At 43.3% G+C, this 18,409-nt stretch overlaps 1 protein-coding gene across 7 annotated transcripts in view; it reads right to left on the reverse strand.

The window, feature by feature from the left end:
* EPC1 (enhancer of polycomb homolog 1) overlaps positions 1 to 18,409 on the reverse strand; it is a 67,491-nt gene that overhangs the window by 44,540 nt on the left and 4,542 nt on the right. For 2 of the 7 annotated variants that reach the window (XM_053260636.1, XM_053260629.1), the window contains exon 1: positions 4,606 to 5,600. The exons of 3 other annotated variants lie outside the window; for them this stretch is intronic. In XM_053260636.1, coding sequence (XP_053116611.1) covers positions 4,606 to 4,758 — 153 coding nt within the window. In that variant the 5' untranslated portion in view covers positions 4,759 to 5,600. Of the gene's footprint in view, positions 1 to 4,070; positions 4,195 to 4,605; positions 5,601 to 18,409 lie in introns of those variants that run through there. 2 more of the 7 variants (XM_053260630.1, XM_053260631.1) reach the window with 2 other exon arrangements.

Genomic DNA, 18,409 nt, shown 5'->3' on the forward strand with positions numbered 1-18,409 from the left:
GCTGACATCCTGACGAATGACGGGTGTGTGCTTCAAGGGACTCAGTGATAGGGATGTGCATGGAACTTGGCAGGGGTAGGACAGCTTTAAGGATGGGGGAGTCACCCCACCCCACCACTCACCCCTCCCTCCGCTTCCCCCTGCCGGCGCTGGCTGGAAAACGAGTCCGGCGGGACGGCAGTGCACCTCCTGGCCACCCTGTCTGATCTGCGGACAGAAAGCAGGCGGAAGTCGCTCGTGTGCACATTGGTGTGCGCAAGCACGATGTGCGCACGTGCCCAAGCTACTTCCACCTACTTCCAGTGGCAGGGAGGTATGCTGCCCCCCCCCCACCGGACTGGTTTTCCAGTGAGCACCGGCGGGGGGAAAGCAGAGGGAGGAATAAGTGCATCCTCCCCCACCCTTAAAGTTACCCACCCCCGCTGTCGAATTATTTGAACCGGCCAGTGTTCGTGCACATCCCTACTCAGTGATGTGTTTCCAATCTTGCAGAGGTGTTCCAGAGCGCATGTAGCACTTGGAAAACTAATGGCTCTCACACAACAGCATGCCCACAGGGAGAGTTGTGCAAGGACTCCTGCTGAACCCCCACAATCCCTTGTAGTCAGTATGTCAGCTAGTAAAGTTAATTAGGGCTTAGTTTGAAGGCAGCAGACCACCAAGCCAGAAGATACTATAGCCAAGACAAGAAGAAGAAGAAGAAGAAGAAGAAGAAGCACTAAGCTATTTTTCCAGTGACATACCATATTTATCCAAGAAAGAAAAAATGAACCTCTATTTCTAATATCAATCAAAGAACTTAGAAAAAACTAAAAAAACTCCTGCATTACTGGAGCTTCACAGATGGCCTCAAGGTACAACACAATGTCCTGCTACTGTTTGTTACAATCACAGCAACTTCCACTCCTATTTCATGGTTTCAATTTCCCCTTATGACCATGGACGACAGTGATGTCTTGTCACTGCCGTCCATGGTGGGTTCAAAAGGGAGGCTCATCATCTGGAAATGCAGTGAGTCAAACCATGCATGCCTCACTAGGCTATTTCCAAACACAAGACGACCCCACCATCTATTTCTACCAGATATTTGTTTCATGAATCCTACTACCAAAATACCGAGAAAAGGTTTTGGCCAGGGTTCTACTAAAGGTCAAGTGTGCTGTCGAGTCGGTGTCGACTCCTGGTGACCACAGAGCCCTGTGGTTGTCTTTGGTAGAATACAGAAGGGGTTTACCGTTGCCATCTCCCATGCAGTATGAGATGATGCCTTTCAGCATCTGCCTATATCACTGCTGCCCGATATAGGTGACTACATATATTTATGGTAGTTGTAAACTCTTCTCAATAGTTTCTCAAGGTAGTTTACAAGTAAAAACAAACTATACATTCACATTCTAAGACATGAGAAGTTCAGGAGACAGGAGAAGTTCAAGAGACAGTGGCAGCAAGCTTTCTGAATAAAAAGGATCAAGAATTGTTCTGTTTGTCAAATTGTTTTACTCTTAGCCACCAAGGACATCTGAACTATTGTGCTACCAATGTAAAAACAAAAACAAAAAACAGTCCAAGTAATCCACCTCTGACCTCCCTTGGCTCCTTCTTTGGCATCAATCTTGTCAAGCACAGGTATTTTATTCCAATACTATGAATAGTTACTGAAGTCAACTGACTATCTTCATCAGAAGCCAATGTGGAAACTTTGCGGGGGGGAAGGGGAGGAATCAGTGCATTAACAGACTGTAGGTACACCAATTATTTTCAACTGAAAACATATTTTCACTATGAGGGATATGTGTTAGCCAAGATATGCCCTAAAATTCTCAGGTACAAGGCACAAAGATGAACCAACTTCATAGTCAGATTTCCTCCTATCAACAGCTCATGTTCAAGTTGTGTTTATACAAAAATAGCTGCATTAAAAGTTATATTTTCCATTCATTCAACAATTCAACACCAAGCATAATGCTGGGTAAATTATGTTTGATTCTTGCACTTTGTTTATTTTATTTATGTATTTGATTTCTATACCACCCTTCCAAAAATGGCTCAGGGTGGTTTACACAGAGAAATAATAAATATAAGTAAGATGGATCCCTGTCCCCAAAAGGCTCACAATCTAAAAAGAAAAAAGACAGACACCAGCAACAGTCACTGGAGGTACTGTGCTGGGGGTGAATATGGCCAGTTACTCTTCCCTTGCTAAATAAAGAGAAATCACCACATTAAAAGGTGCCTCTTTGCCAAGTTAGCAGGGACTTGCCTCTAACACAATGTCACAGGAACACAATGTCACAAACATTTCATATTTTATCTACCTTGTAGATATATTAGTTTTCTTTGACGCTTTTACTGAAGAGGCACAAGTCTTCCCATGACAGGAAACTTGCTTTCTTTCTCATTACTACTGAAGAATTGCCACTCTCACCCCTTACATCTGGCAGGAACTATACATTAGTCAAGAGCCTGTCCTCAGTCCTTCTAGATTTATTTATTTAATGGTTTAGTTTGCAGAATGGTACCTATCAAAGCTCATTTACCTCTACACACCTTGCTAATTTCAACTGTTATGGTAATTTATGTTGGCAGAAGCGGAAGCCTGACACCCTTCTTCATCCTCTTGTGTTCAGGACACAGAATCTTGGGATGTGTAGGGGTGCAATCAAGTCACCTTAAGTGGCGCAGAGGGGAAATGCTTGACTAATAAGCAGAAGGTTGCCAAAATTAGAATCCGCGCTGGTACCTATATCGGGCAGCAGCGATATAGGAAGATGCTGAAAGGCATCATCTCACATTGTGCAGGAGAAGACAATGGTAAACCGCTCCTGTTTTCTCTGTGGGCACCAGGAGTCGAAACTGACTTGATGACACACTTTACCTTTTACCTAGGGGAGCAATTTCACAGATTCTGCATTAAGAAAATAAAACTCTACAATTCAGGGATGCTGAATTTCACAGATCAGGACAGGTGATGGACAAAGAAAATATAGTAGATGGCTGTTTCTTTGCAGTCTGTTTCATACAGAATAAGCTCTATTTTTCCCTCCTAAAAAATAAGGATTGGTTTCCTAGGATTGCTAGCTTGGTTTTGGTATGTTTCTTCACCATGCGTTGAGCCAACAAGCAATAGTTATTGAAATGGATTCTGAGTTTTCTTCATGTCCATAGCACTAAAAAGTAGTCAAAGTAAATGCGACACACATCAAATCCTGAATTCCACTGTTAATGCTGCGTTATGTTAAATCAACATTGCTACATGCTATTGAAGTATTACAAATTATCCTGATCAAGAATATTTTCTTCAAATATGCTATTTTGCATTCTTCTTAGATGTAACCCAAGCCACACATTCATTAGTTTTAATATTATGGTGACAGAAGTTGCTATATTTGCCATGTTTTCAAGCATCTGAGCAAGCCTCAATTCAGACATGCACCCAAACCTTTTGAATTATATGTTGCTGCAACATTTACAATTTCGCAATTCCAGTTAACTGTTAAAAGGGCAGCTGCCCGAACTCAAACCTCCATCTTCAAAACTTATTGTGAACCGTAGAAAAGTTGTCACACTAGAGCTAATTTGCACTGTATATTACCTCTAGACTCCTTAATTACTTTTAGTTCTATTAAATAAATGACTTCCGAAAAGCAGTTATTTGCAAGATAAAAAGAGCCATGCCACTGCTTCTTTGTGTGTGCGCGCGTACGTACACACACACACACAAACACACAGATAATGCTAAGACATAGCTGCATCGCAAAGTATTCTGGTAAGGACAGAACTTCACTTCAAGACAAGAAAAACGGTTTCCCTTTGGAAGATGAAACACTCAACTGCTGATTATCTATGGGTAACTCCCAACGTGAACTTGACTGATAACAACAATCTTCTGGCAGCAACTACCAAGTCAGCTCACTAAATACAACATATAATCAACGATGCTTCACTTAGAAGACCACTCCCCATCTCAAGGAACTTTCTGACACATGCGTTATTCTGCGTGCCAAACAAGGTTCGTCAGAATGAAGCCCTTCTCAACGCTTGCAGTTATTTTATATAAGACGCTACGCTACCAGAACGAACAAGTCGACGTGAACTCGCCACCCGGGATGCCGCAACTTCATCACACATTTCCTCCGCCTTTCCAGCCACAACCTGCTCTTGCTACCCAAAGGCGCCATCTAGCGTCGAGAGGACCACGCTTCACCCTCTCTCGCAGCGAGACTCGCGCTCACGGCCGCCGCACAAGGCCCAGCCCCACCAACTAGCGGCACAACAAAATGGCGGCCGGCCGCCGCGTCACGTGACCCCCCTTTGTGCCTTTCGGGAGGCCGAGGCGAGCCCCGCGGGCGGCCTCGACACTGCCGCCGAGCGCGAGGGAGACCTCGGCGAGCCCTCCCAGAGGGAAAGCAGCGGGGCCGTTAGGGCTCCGCGTCGCCCTCTCTCTGCGGGGGAGGGGAGAAGAGGGAGGAAGCGGGGAGAAAATGGCGGCCATTTTGTGCTTGCGCAGAGGCGATGGTGGGGGCCCGGGTGCAGCAGCAGCAGCAGCAGGGCGATGGCGGGGCCCGGCTCGGCCGGAGCAGGGGCGGGAGGGGGTCTCTCACATACCGACTCCTCTTCCTTCTCCATGCCCGTGGGCATCTGCGGCACGGCCCGGTTGATGGAGGCATACTCGGCCAGGTCGGGCAAGTCCTCGCAGCGGAAGACGGGAAGCGGCTTAGACGCGTCCAGCGCCCGGGCCCGAAACGACAGTTTGCTCATGTTAGTCGTCGGCGGCTGCAACTGCTATGGCGGCTGCTGCTGCTCCGGCCAAGGGGAGGGGGGAGGCAGCGAGGGCGCTCCGAGCTGAGAGCCGCCGGACCCCGCCGAGCGCTCTCATGGAGGGACCGGGGCTCCCGCGGCGGGGCGGGGCTCGCTCCGAGGCGGGTCCCAGCGGCGCCGGCTGGCGGGGCTAGGCTGCGGCGCCGATTTCTCTCCTCCGCCGCTCCGGCTCTGCTCAATACGCCACGGCCAACATGGCGGACATTAAACCTCGACTGGCCGCCTCTTTCAGCCAACCCCAGCGCCACAGCCATTCCCACACTGCATCGCGCAAAGGCGCGGGCACGGCGCGGCCGGGAGGGGGGGAAGAGAAGGGGGCGCGCGGCGCGGGCACGGAGGGGGACGGGCACGGGGAGAGCGGGCTTGACTGTCGCCCGGGAGCGAAGCCGCCGCCGCCGCCCCAAAGCCGTCACTGGACGAGGTTCCCCCTCATTGTGATGCGGCGGCAGAGACTGAGCCGCCCGCCGGCTCGCACGCCCGGGATCCCCTCGTCTCGGGTTGGGGAGCGGGAAGCAAACGAGGGACGACGACGACTCTGTCACTGCCGCCTGGAGGAAGGCGAAGGAGGATGCTTGTAGCACACGCGGCTGAGGGAGACCAGGAGCATCCCCTCGGAGCACCCACCGCCACCGCTCCCCAGCAGGGAGGACACGGCAGGGACTCGTTGCGGGAAGGTGGTGGACAGGCGCCCAGGCTCTCTCTTTTGAAGTTTGCGGTGGAGGGCGGGATTAATTAGCAGCCAGACTCGCCGCCCCTATATTTTCTCTCCACCACCACCACCACCACTTCTCTCCATCCCGGTCCCCGAACTATTTTGTCCTCTACTCTGGAAGTCAGGCCTCTGTGACATCAAAAAATTCTATAGAATTGATCGGGATTATAGTGTATTTTACAAATACCATTACTTTGCAACTTTACTCTTGGGTCTTTTACATTCAAGTACGTTAACTCCCAAGCAACATTAAACAAATAAACAAAAAGCAATACCACCTGAACCCGTTGGGGGTGGAAATGCTAAACCAAGTCGTCGTTTTTCACATGCCGTACTAAAGCAGAGCTTCTTACGCTTTTAAAATGGGAGTCCTCTTCTAGGTAGATTCTACCTTCAGAGCCGAGCCTACCCAACCCACTGGCAGCTCAGGTACTTGACAGGCACACCACTATAAGGATATCGCCTGTTGCTGTGTGTGCATGCACACATGTGGGTAAGATCCAGAGACTGGGGCACTAAACCGAACACTGGAATTAGCAGAGGGCATCTTCAACCCAGTTTCCACCCCAAAAAAAAGCCAGGTGTGGTAATCCACTAGTGCACTATATGTTTTAAACTGCAGGTGGGCCTCCACATGCAATGCTCAATAAAAAATAAATCCCTGCACACAATCTCTACGGTATGTCAGGGAGAAGTGAAGTATTCATGCCTATTTCCATACATAGAAATATTTGTTGTAGACACCTACAATCTGAAGTACTATAAATCCATCAGCAGCTTACCACCTCAAGTCTCCCTCCTAAAATCAACCCATTCAGGAAAGGAAAGTGTAAGCGAAGAAACAGCTTAATAGAAAGTCATTTATGGTCTCTACCTTTCCACAGCTTCCAGTTGTGGATTTAGTTCCAATAGCAGAGCAGTTTCAGTAACTGTTAATGCTAAATCTCTGAAGCTAGGAAAAAAGCATTTCTAGCAGTGCCAACAGCAGGATGCTCTCCACTGCCCCATGACTTTACACCTCCCTTCCAGGTGATTTGTGCCAATTGAGAAGAATCCTGTATTTACTGTTAACACACTACAGCTCACACTTTAAGGAATGAGTTCTGCAGTTCATCACACCTGCATCTCAGGTCAGACATAGGAACGAAATGGACAGAATAGCTCTAAATCTTAGAAGATAAGACACTGAGAAGTGTATTTTAAGTTTTTTGCAAGTTTTGATCCAAATGTACTCACCTGTTATAAATGCACTTCCAAGGTTATATCTGAGTAAATTTGCATATGATTGTAAGCCCTACTGAAATTACTTCTGGACATGTTTAGGATTTGGTAGCACATTCTAAGAGCCAAGGTGCAATTTCAACACAATTTCTTCACTTACAAACACCCTCATTCATGATTCTTTCATGGCACGTTATAGAGTCTGTCAAAATGGCTTAATATAAATTGGTAGGGGGCCTGCTTTAGTTACTACAAGACAGTCAGCCTTAGAATGGGATGGGATGGAAATATGGGTTTGTTTCAAATTCTTCCTTTTGATCTGGGGAGTTCAGCTGCATGCTGGAATCATTTAACACTGAAAACCAGTTCTAGGGCTGCCTGGGGCTTCTGCTGGTCTCCATGGATTACTTTAAAAGCACAGCTACATGGGCTATACAGAATACCCACTTTGGGGGAGGTAGTAAAGTGTTCTACTTTCTCTCGTGACAAAATGTGCAAAATATTCAGGGCTAGTTCTGATGTAGCAATGTTATTAACAGAAGAAGCATCCATTCAGCAGTAGCAGAAATCTTTATCAGGATTTACATTTATGCAGGCTTAAGTTATAAATCCAAGAAGCATTTAAAAACAATATTACACAATTTCAGATGCTTTAATCGTATCACACCCACCCACCATAAAAGAGAGCCCCATTCTCTCAGTTGCTGATTTACAACCAGATACTATGCACACTTACTGGGTAATAAAAGCCAAAAGAGTACACATGCACAGAAATGCAGTCTTGGCTTAGTAACCAGCCAGTCCTTTTTCAAATTTTGAGAAATGTACACTCTACGTTGCATATTACTGCATCTTTCAAGCTCTATTTGGGCTGCCTTCCAACTTGATCCTATGCATGTTTTCTCAAAAGTAAAATTCCAACTGCATTCAGTGGGACTTGTTCCAAATAAATTAGCATAGGATTGCAGCCTCAAATACAGGTAGATTTGTGTAGTCGTCCGATGGATTATAAGAGATGCTGCACAGACAGCATGCTTATGAGAAGTATGGTTCTTCATCTAAAAATAAGATTTATTAAGTTTTATTCCTATAGGAACAACTAGTGATGTTCACCTTTGTTCACGTGAAGACTGCTGAGGTAGAATCATTTCACTTTGCTGTTCCTCTTAAATAAGACTTTCACATATCAGATGAACTAAATGGGGCTTGGTTGATGTAATGATGCACAACATCATTGCATCAACCAATCTCTGGTGTTCACCCAACCTGCTTTTACAAAACCAGGTATAAATGAGAGCTCTCAGACAAGTCCTCAAAAAGCTGAAAATCCTTATTATACCTAGGAACCACTTAACATAATTTGCAAGTTGATTGGATTTTCTTTTGGAAGCATAGGTGCACTATAAATGTTTTTTGTTAGAAATTTAGGAGGTACAACTGGACATTTAGCATATTATAAATATTCCTTTTACATTTTAGCAATGCATTTAGCCTCCCACATTGCAACACTAATGTGAATGGTTCTGCTTCCCCCCCTAAACATCTTCACTTTTTCATTGTACCCAAGGACATTCACATAGATACAGCGTAGCACCTTTTGGTCATTGCTGCAAAGGTCAGATAGCCTGGTCTATATGCCCACTTTAATTGTAAGTTAAAACAGTACAAAAAGGACAGACTGCACTTCTTCAGCTAAAGCAGTAATGTAATTATCAAATGTGGCAAATTGTCCATTTCTGTCCCATATTAGGGCCAAGGGAACTCATCTGTACCTTTAATTTTCTTAAGGTATTTACCAGCTTGTATTGGCCTTCTTCACACTTTTGTACTAGCCACTGGCAATAGCTTCTGCCAGTATCAAATGTAGTATTGGAAACAGAAGAGGTTCCACACTACAGGTATTGATCTAGGGGTGTGATTCAAACTTGGGTTGAGATTTAGAAAAAAGAAAAAGATATGATGGATGTTGCTCAATGCAACTTAAAAACACAAGAACAGCCCTGCTGGATCAGGTCCAAGGCCCATCTAGTCCAACATCCTGATTCGCACAGTGGCCCACCAGATGCTGCTGGAAGCCACAGGCAAGAGTTGAGGGCATGCGCTCTCTCCTGCTGTTGCTCCCCTGCAACTGGTACTCACAGGCATCCTGCCTTTGAGGCTGGAGTTGGCCTATAGCCCTCCGACTAGTAGCCACTGATAGACCTCTCCTCCATGAAGTCATCCAAACCCCTCTTAAAGTCATCTAGATTGCTGGCTGACACATCTTGTGGCAGAGAATTCCACAAGTCGATTAAGTGTTGTGTAAAAAAGTACCTCCATTTGCTGGTCCTAAATTTCCTGGCAATCAACTTCATGGGATGACCCCTGGTTCTAGTGTTATGTCAGAGGGAGAAGAATTTCTCTTTCTCTCTATCCACTTTCTCCACACCATGCATGATTTTATAGACCTCTATTATGTCTCCTCGCATTCTAAACTAAATAGCCCCAGGTGTTGTAGCCTTGCCTCATAAGCAAGGTGCTCTAGGTCCCTGATCATCTTGGTTGCCTTCTTCTGCACCTTTTCCAGTTCTACAATGTCCTTTTTTAGATGTGGTGACCAGAATTGTATGCAGTACTCCAAGTGTGGCCGCACCATAGTTTTGTATAATGGCATTATAATATTAGCAGTTTTATTTTCAATCGCCTTCCTAATGATCCCTAGCATGGAACTGGCCTTTTTTACAGCTGCCGCACATTGAGTTGATACTTTCAACGAGCTGTCCACCACGACCCCAAGATCCCTCTCCTGGTCAGTCACCGACAGCTCAGATCCCATCAACGTATACTTGAAGTTGGGGTTTTTCGTCCCAATGTGCATCACCTTACACTTGCCAACACTGAGGTGTACTCTTACTGCCCAGTGCTTAATACGTTATATACAGGTGAAACTCGGGAAATTAGAATATCGTGCAAAAGTCCATTAATTTCAGTAATGCAAATTAAAAGGTGAAACTGATATATGAGACAGACGCATTACATGCAAAGCAAGATAAGTCAAGCCTTAATTTGTTATAATTGTGATGATCATGGCGTACAGCTCATGAAAACCCCAAATCCACAATCTCAGAAAATTAGAATATTACATGGAACCAATAAGACAAGGATTGAAGAACAGAACAATATCGGACCTCTGAAAAGTATACAGTGTACTGTGCTTGATTGGCCAGCAAACTCACCTGACCTGACCCCATAGAGAATCTATGGGGCATTGCCAAGAGAAGGATGAGAGACATGAGACCAAACAATGCAGAATTGCTGAAGGCCGCTAATGAAGCATCCTGGTCTTCCATAATACCTCATCAGTGCCACAGGCTGATAGCATCCATGCCATGCCGCATTGAGGCAGTAATTGCTGCAAAAGGGGCCCAAACCAAGTACTGAATACATATGCATGCTTATACTTTTCAAAGGTCTGATATTGTTCTATTCTTCAATCCTTATCTTATTGGTTCCATGTAATATTCTAATTTTCTGAGATTGTGGATTTGGGGTTTTCATGAGCTGTGCGCCATGATCATCACAATTATAACAAATTAAGGCTTGACTTATCTCGCTTTGCATGTAATGCGTCTGTCTCATATATCAGTTTCACCTTTTAATTTGCATTACTGAAATTAATGGACTTTTGCACGATATTCTAATTTTTTGAGTTTCACCTGTAGAAGTATGTCATTGGTTTTAACTGAAATTCTTTTTAGATCTTAGGCTTCGCAGGGAAGCAGTCTTTCTTTTTGTTGTTATGCTTCTGCATAAATAATAATTTTCTGTGATGTGTTTCAGGTCAGAATATAAGTGTGTAAAATGACTTACAATACTTATTTTGTACTTTAGTATAAGGTGAAGATATATTTTCTAAAATGATAAACTTTAAAATAACAATGTCTCCCTACCTAAATTCATTGTCCTTTATTATCTGAAACTGGCACCATTCCCCTTTAAACTAAGCAGCTAAGGTTAGTGGAGGGCATACAACCCTTGTCCTGTTTCCCCCCCTCTAAGTGAGAACTTTTCAAGTGGTGGCAGGCATCGATTTATCACATTATTATTTCAATAACCACAAATATCTACTTTGCTGTTTCCTAAAGAGGTGTTGTTGGAATGTTGCTTCTCCCCTTCAAACAAGATTTATGATCTCAGCTAGTTTAGACTACCAAATTTGTCTTCAGCAGAGAATTAGAAAGACAATAGGCTTCTTTATTCTTCAGACTGTGAGCATGAAAAGATTTAAAGCGACAATTCAAGAAAGCAAGTACCATCCAAAAGTTATTTTGATGGTAGTGTGCTGTCTCAGGATGGTAGTGCCTTGCATTTTTATTTATGCATGTCCATGATGTGGCTCAATAGAGCTGGAAGATTCTCTAACTGAGTGAAGTTATTGCTTCTCATGCATGACACTATGATGAAGATGTTCCTGATATGAAAAGTTAGCTGTGAAATAGATCATATAAAGTAAAACACATTGTTTATCCAACTGAAGGTTTCACCTCCAATTTCTTTATTGTAATGGCAAGGTCAACTTTTTTCTTTTTCAACAACTCATAGAAAAACTCTAAAGTGGTAGCCATGATGCATTTTCCAAATGCAAACATTATAGTGGCAAGAATCAGACACATCTTGTTCTAACCCCAGCATGTATTATAAACACAAAACATGCAACAAATCTAGAAGAACCTATATCAAGTGCATTATTCCTTCTTTCTTTTGTTAAGATAGAAATGTGGCATATATCCTCCCATCCAGACATTGACCAGACCCAGACCTATTTAGCTTCAGCAAGACTGCTGCATCATTTGCTTTCAGTGCATGCCCTAGGACAGATAGGATGGGTTCAGATGATCTCCAGGATGTAAGTCAGAGGGAACCAGAGGTTCCCAAGGAGCATGTGTTCCTGGCACAAGTTGCATGTTTGGGTCATTTTGTGACATGTGAATTAACTTGCCAATGTTGGATGGAGACTGTCAGGTTTCTCCAACTGCCCAGCATTTGTAACTGAAATTTGAAGTTGGGAAGAAAATGTCATGTGGCAGAGGGAACAGGAAGTGCAAAGAGCAAAATCACTGGGAATACAAGAACACTTAAAATCAGATAAAATAGGCAACATATGATACATATGTGGGTTTTCTAGAAAATTTTCTAGAATTTTCTCTAATGCATTTTCCCTCATTTGCATGCAATTTGCATTCCCCCCCCCGAAACATTTACCATGCAAAAAATTTCCCACGCTTTATCTTGTGTTATTTTTTTGCAGTAGCCAAGGAATTGAACTTAAATATTTGATTGGTGGAGTGGTAGGGGCTGAAAAATACAATGTGGTTTAAATAGTATACTGGAACAAATTAAGATTTTATGTGGAAAGAAATTTAGAAATGGAAAATTTTGCACGGAAGTATCAAGTGTGGGGAAATTTTCAACCTCACGTCTCTGGTATGAATATGGGTAGTGGGGCATAAAACGGAAAGGATCAGGAGTCTGCATAAACATTTGCAGAATTTCTAGGAATTGGGAGTACATTCTAGAATTAATGGAAAGGCCCTGCTGTTAAGAGAAGAGAAACTTGTTCACTTACATGCTATCTCATGGTATGTATAAATCAGTTACATGGGAAGTGTGGTATTGTGAAATATTACCTTTTTTTGCAAGACTTGCATCAACAATGAAAAAATGTTGTCTGTACTATAAGAGCTGGCAATGACCACTGTTAGATGGCTTTTAAAAGGAATTAGACATCACTTACCATATTATTTTATATTTATATTTAATAGCTGTACTTTTAATATTTTAATTGTGCATTGTTTCAATTATATTGTGAACCGCTTTGAGAACATTTTAATGAAAAACGGTATAGAAAATAAAATAAATAAATAAAAGCCGAAGTGCACATCCCATGTTCAAAGGCAGTATGTCTTCAATTACAAGCTTCAGAGAGCTAACAAAAAGGAATAGTTATTACCTTCCTACCTTGCTATGAGCTTTATTTTGCTGGCTACTGTTGATAAGATATCAGATTAGATGGGCATATGAGGCTGATTCACACAAACCTGGTTTCTGGGAACCAGAGTCCCTGGGGAGTACATGCCTGCTGAAGTCCGGTTCTTGGGCCTTCTGCCGGAAATTCTTGACCCATTTGTATGCAACATTTGAAATTGTTGCAGAGAATGTTGTGCGGAAGGCTCAGGAGCTGGTCTTCAGGTTTGCATAACATGTCTACCAGGAGCGCACACTCCCCAGGAACCAAGGGTTCAGGAACCAATCAGGCATATACCAAGGAAACTGACATTATTCAGATCATTTAAAAATGCTTATTTTTTTATAAAGATATGTTTAATATTGCTTTTTTCCATATAAAAATTATTTATATAGAATTTGGATTGTTAAGGGCAAGGAATCATGTGCTGACCAACTGAAACAGTAGGGATGAGGATAGAAGGGACTTACAGAGAGGAAACCAAATTGTATGTTGGGATCCAGGGAATGTGCAAGGCAGAAACATTTTATTCTCTGAACAATAATGGTTTTCCACATAGAGTTCCATGAAAATATACAGCAAAACTTGCAAAAAGTAGGCAACATCCAGATTAAGGTAGTCTTCACTAGCTTGTCTCAACTGATTTCAGCTGCACTTCATCATGACTAACTAGTGTGAGTGTTGCCAACTGTTTACAAGATTTGCTGTATATTTCCACAGGAATATACAATTGGGCTTTTTTTTTTTTTAAGCTGAGGTTCTGAAGAATCTATATGGTGCAATTTCCTGTTTCTTTACAAAATTATACAAAACTGTACAAATATTCCTGTTACTGTACATAACGATAGGCTTTTAATAGAACCAAGGAATATCAATCCAACGAATGTATCCTCTAATATAGTATCTGACTGCCTGCAATTCAAATACCAGATTGGCTCAGTCTTTATTGCAGACGTTATTTAACTTTAAAAACAAAAATACCTGGGGCTTGTTGAATGTGAACAGATGGTTATGTTGCTTCTACATTTGCAAGCATCTGAAGACAATACAAAATTATTCAAGGTAGTTGGGCAGAAGCAGACTATAATGAGTTATAGAATGCTCTCACTTAATCAAGTGCTTAGGGGATAAAATGGCATATGCCTTAGTGTTGATAGGTGCAAAGTTAAATTCACTGGGAAACAGTATCCTTACTATATATAAACACAACAAGCAAGATCCTTGCCAATGTAGATGGAGCCCCCTCTGGTTCAACAGAGCCTTGGTTCTCCCATTTCTTCATCTTGGCACATGTAGAAGTGCACCAAAGCATAATAGAGAACGGGAGGCCTGTGCATGTCTTCCAAGCTTTCATATATGGAAAGTCTTAAGGCTCTTAAGGTTAGAAAGCATTATTAGTAAAGTGTGTTATGATAGACAACTTAATAGGATGTATGGGGAAAGAACTGCAATTTATTTTCTCATACCTTAACCATTACCTATTCAGTTTAATTATCCTATATCATTAGTTGAAATGGCCACAAGATAAACTTATACCAGCTGTGTCACTTGATCCTCTGACTGCTAAATGCTGGGAAGGAATATGCAAAAATGAATCTCTCTATAATTGGCCTTTTTAACTTCTGTCTGCATTTTCTTATATGAGAAGTATAGTATGGCCCAAGACACTCAGTTTCTTGCCACATGGTCTATATCTCGTACTTTTGCTGGTCGAATGACCGTAACAATAAAGATTTGATTTGATATCTCTCGTACTAGGTGCACCTTGTCATGGTGCACCTTGTCATGGTCTGAGACAGACCATGTGACAAGAAACTGAGTATCTTAGGCCCTACCTATCATAAGAAAATGCACACAGTAGTGCCTAGGTAATCATCAGAACATGCATTAGTTTGAAGCATCCTCTGAACTAGGGGGCTTGCATAGATTGTGACCATGAATGGCCACTATTATGCAGATCCAGTTGCATTCATCTTCAGAAATTGCAGCAAACACTTTTTAGCTATTCATCAGCACAATTATTTGGCAGAAGCACAACAGTTTTATACACTATTTTGCAATTTTAGATGAATTAGAATGTCCTATGTACTTTAGGATGCACATATACCATACGACACTCATTCACGCCCTACTCGGAGCTTACTTTCCAAGAAGAGAGATACCAGAGATCAAACCTGCTTAAAGTACACCTTCAGATCACAAGCTTTGCTCTGTAATACTAGATATGTGCAAGCTATCTGTGAAAGGTTAAGCCTTGCCACTGAAAACAGATCACAACTGAACCATGGCCTTCCAACACAAAATTGAACTCTGACCCTGTTCACATCCGGACTACTAAAGCTTCCCCATCCTGGCAATCTTCCAGCAGCAGTCCTTCTTGATACAGAATGTCTGCATTAGACTTCTCTTTCTCATAATTATGATCAAGGAAATTGATTAACAGGGATCCAGAAATTTAGGCTTAACTGATTAGTCAGCCTTTATTTGTGGTCACCACCAATCCCCTCCCTTCCCTCAGATCCTTTTCTAGCACACAGGAAGAGGAAAGAAGCAGGTCTTCTGTCATTTCCACTGGGATATAGAGTTGGCAAGAGGAGCCCTCTCCTACTGCTCAGAAAGGATTCCTGGTGTTTTTTTACCTTCTCAAAAATGGCAGTGGAAATGAGATCTCTGGTGAGATGTGTGGCATTGGGTGTCCTGAATGCCAGAGGGCTGGGAGCATTTGTGACTGGCAAGTGAATTTGTAGATGTCTGTAATAAATCCTTCTCAAATTCTTACACTGGTATGCTTTTCATCAGGTTTTTAGCTTTCTACCTCTCTGCTCTTAATAAAATTTATCTGTATGCCACTTTTCCACAAAGTGCCAAGGTGGCTCACAGGAAGTAAAATTGCAATCAAAATAATACACAATAAAATCAATATATCAAACAACTAATTAAGAGTTCAATACACAGGCAGAAATGCCACATTTCAAAACAATTAAATAAATCACCTGTTCCTTCCCCCTTACACACACTCACTGCTTTGTTTTGGATAAATTTATCAACTCTTGGACCTCTTTAGTATCTCCCTTTTGCCATCTCCATGCCTTTTATCATGTTCACTATGCTTGAAAGGGCCTCCAACCCAGCTATTCAGGAAGACAGGAAACATAGGAAACTGCTTTATCCCGAGTCAGACCATTGGTCCACCTAGTTCAGTACTGTCTGTGTAGACAGTACTGCTCCAGATGGATATTTCCAGCTATATTTGGAGATGTTGGGAACTGAATGTGGGATCTTCCACATGCAAAGCAGATGCTCTTCCATGGAGCTGCAGTCCTTCCCCAAATGATAAGAGATGCTTCTTTCTCCTTTAAATCCCTTTCCTGAACTACTCTAGCCTCATTTGACCAACCTCTGTGCTGGCACAAGACATTCCCCTAATCCACCTTCACTACTCATTATTAATCCCTGAATATTCCCCTCTCTTTATCCTTGTCTTCAGTAATCTAGCCATCTCAGCAAGAAACCATGTTGATTATATTCTGTACAGCACCTAGAACATAGTCAATGTTGGATACAATTTTTAGATCTTATTTGCCTGTGACAAGTAAGCAATTGCCTCCAGGAAAGTCCGTTACTGCAAGTGTTGGGTGTTTCTCCTAAGCCAAAGGATGCTCCTTTGAGGGTACTTTAAAGCCTTGGAAGGGGCACACAGAGCCTTCCCACTTCACTGACATGTTGCACTGTTGTCTCCCAATCAATCTCCAAGCTGAGAGACAACAAGGTCTCTTGAGGAGGGGGAAGAGTGTTAGGCAGCATCCCTCCCAGTTTCTGTCCTGGTGGTTACATATTCAAGATCAGCCCACATTACCTTCAGCCTGACTGATAGGCACAGCAGCAAAAGAATACTGTCACTAAACATCAGCCAGCATTTCCTTTGCTGCTGAGCCTATCAGTCAGGATGAGGGAGAGGTGGACTGGGCCTGAGCACCGAGCCAGCCAATCATGAGAGAAGCCAGGCCAGGGGTTTGCTGTGGAGCTCTGGCTACAAGGCTCCAGAGGGCAGGAGGAGGAAGGAAGCCACAGTGTAAATTGGCATTTCCTTTTGCTTGCCTGATTCCAGGGCAGATTTGGCTTGTATTTTCTTGCCACAACATTGGCAAGATTTACCAGTGGGTGTCACAATTCTTGGTTGCTTCTAGTGGCTCAGAATAGGATTTCTCAGGAGTACTCCCATGGAATTAATAGAACGAGTAAACATGCCCCATTAATTTCAATGGAACTATGCATGACACTTAGTCTTTACATAAGACAGTGATTGTAGTAGGCTGTCTCATGAACACAACATTCGTGAGTGAGTGAGTATACATATATATATATGAGCACTTGAGCTGAAGCTTTGAGACAGAAAGGTATACTTATTTAAAGGGCTTGAAAACCTTTATCCAAAGCCAGGGTTCCCAACCATTTTTAAAACAAGGGTACCCCATAGAGGAGTACTCCATAGCTCAGGTACCCCATAGAAATTTGGGTGGGGTATGTACACACACACGTACACACACACACTTAAATGTTAGTTATGAGACAGACTACTCCAATCACTGACTTATATCCAGACTAAAGTACTCAGGAGTGCTCCCATTGATATTAACAGGATAGGTTTACTTGTCCTATTAATGTCAATGGGAGTGCTAATTTTCTGATGCTTGTCAATCAAGCTGAGGGGAGGGGTGCACTGAGCTTCAGCACATAACCAGCCAATCAGGAGCAGAGGAGGAGGGTCTTCACTCTCCTCCTTCCTCTTATGCAGATGGGGAGGTAATAGCACAGCTGAAATGTGTGTGTGAGGGCTTAAAGTACGCCCTGGGAGTTCTTCAAGGACCTTGGTTCGCCACTCACATGTGGCGATCACCACTGAAAACTGTTCCTAGGCAGCCATCATTACATAAAGCACTTTGGCTAGAGGGACCAGAGGAGAGCTGCTACTGTACTGAAGGCTGCCTCTTTATTGTGCATGCAATACATGCGGAAATATCCCTGGAAGACTCAGCTCAGTTTCCCCATAAAGGAGTGCCTGGCTGCCTTGGTTGTGGGGTAAGTGACCAGAGCCCAAAGAAGTCTCTGCTCATCTTGATTTGAGGTGTGTGTGTGACTTTAAGGGTGGGGGTTGGAACATGGGGTGTGTGAACATGATGTACATGTGCATGCGCCACTGTGCACAGGTGTGTCAGATACTTCTGGTGATGTAGGGTCCAACGAGGCAATGGGGAGATGGAGGGTATGCTGCTGCCCTGACGGACCTTTTGCTAATGGAGCACTGGTGGGGGGAAAGCGGAGGCAGGGGTAAGTGCACCCTGCCCTGCCCTTAAAGCCAAACCCCACCCCCCGCCTTCGAACTCCCCCTGCCCAGTTACATGAACATCCTTACTCATCTGTGGGGATCAGGGTAGAGGCTTTTTCCTTCCCCAAATTACCCCCAGATGATCATGTGAAAGACCTTACTGAGGTTACCGTGAGTTACCATAGCCTGAGAGCATGCAGAAGCCCTAATTACAGTCTTGGCAACAATATGCCAAGATGGGACATGTTGCACAAAGCCATCAATCTTGGCATATCATTAGTGAAACCAGGAGGGTTCCCACATAATCTTGGGGTAGGGATGTGCATGG

This window comes from Hemicordylus capensis, chromosome 6 (assembly GCF_027244095.1).
Source record: "Hemicordylus capensis ecotype Gifberg chromosome 6, rHemCap1.1.pri, whole genome shotgun sequence".
NCBI lineage: Eukaryota > Metazoa > Chordata > Lepidosauria > Squamata > Cordylidae > Hemicordylus > Hemicordylus capensis.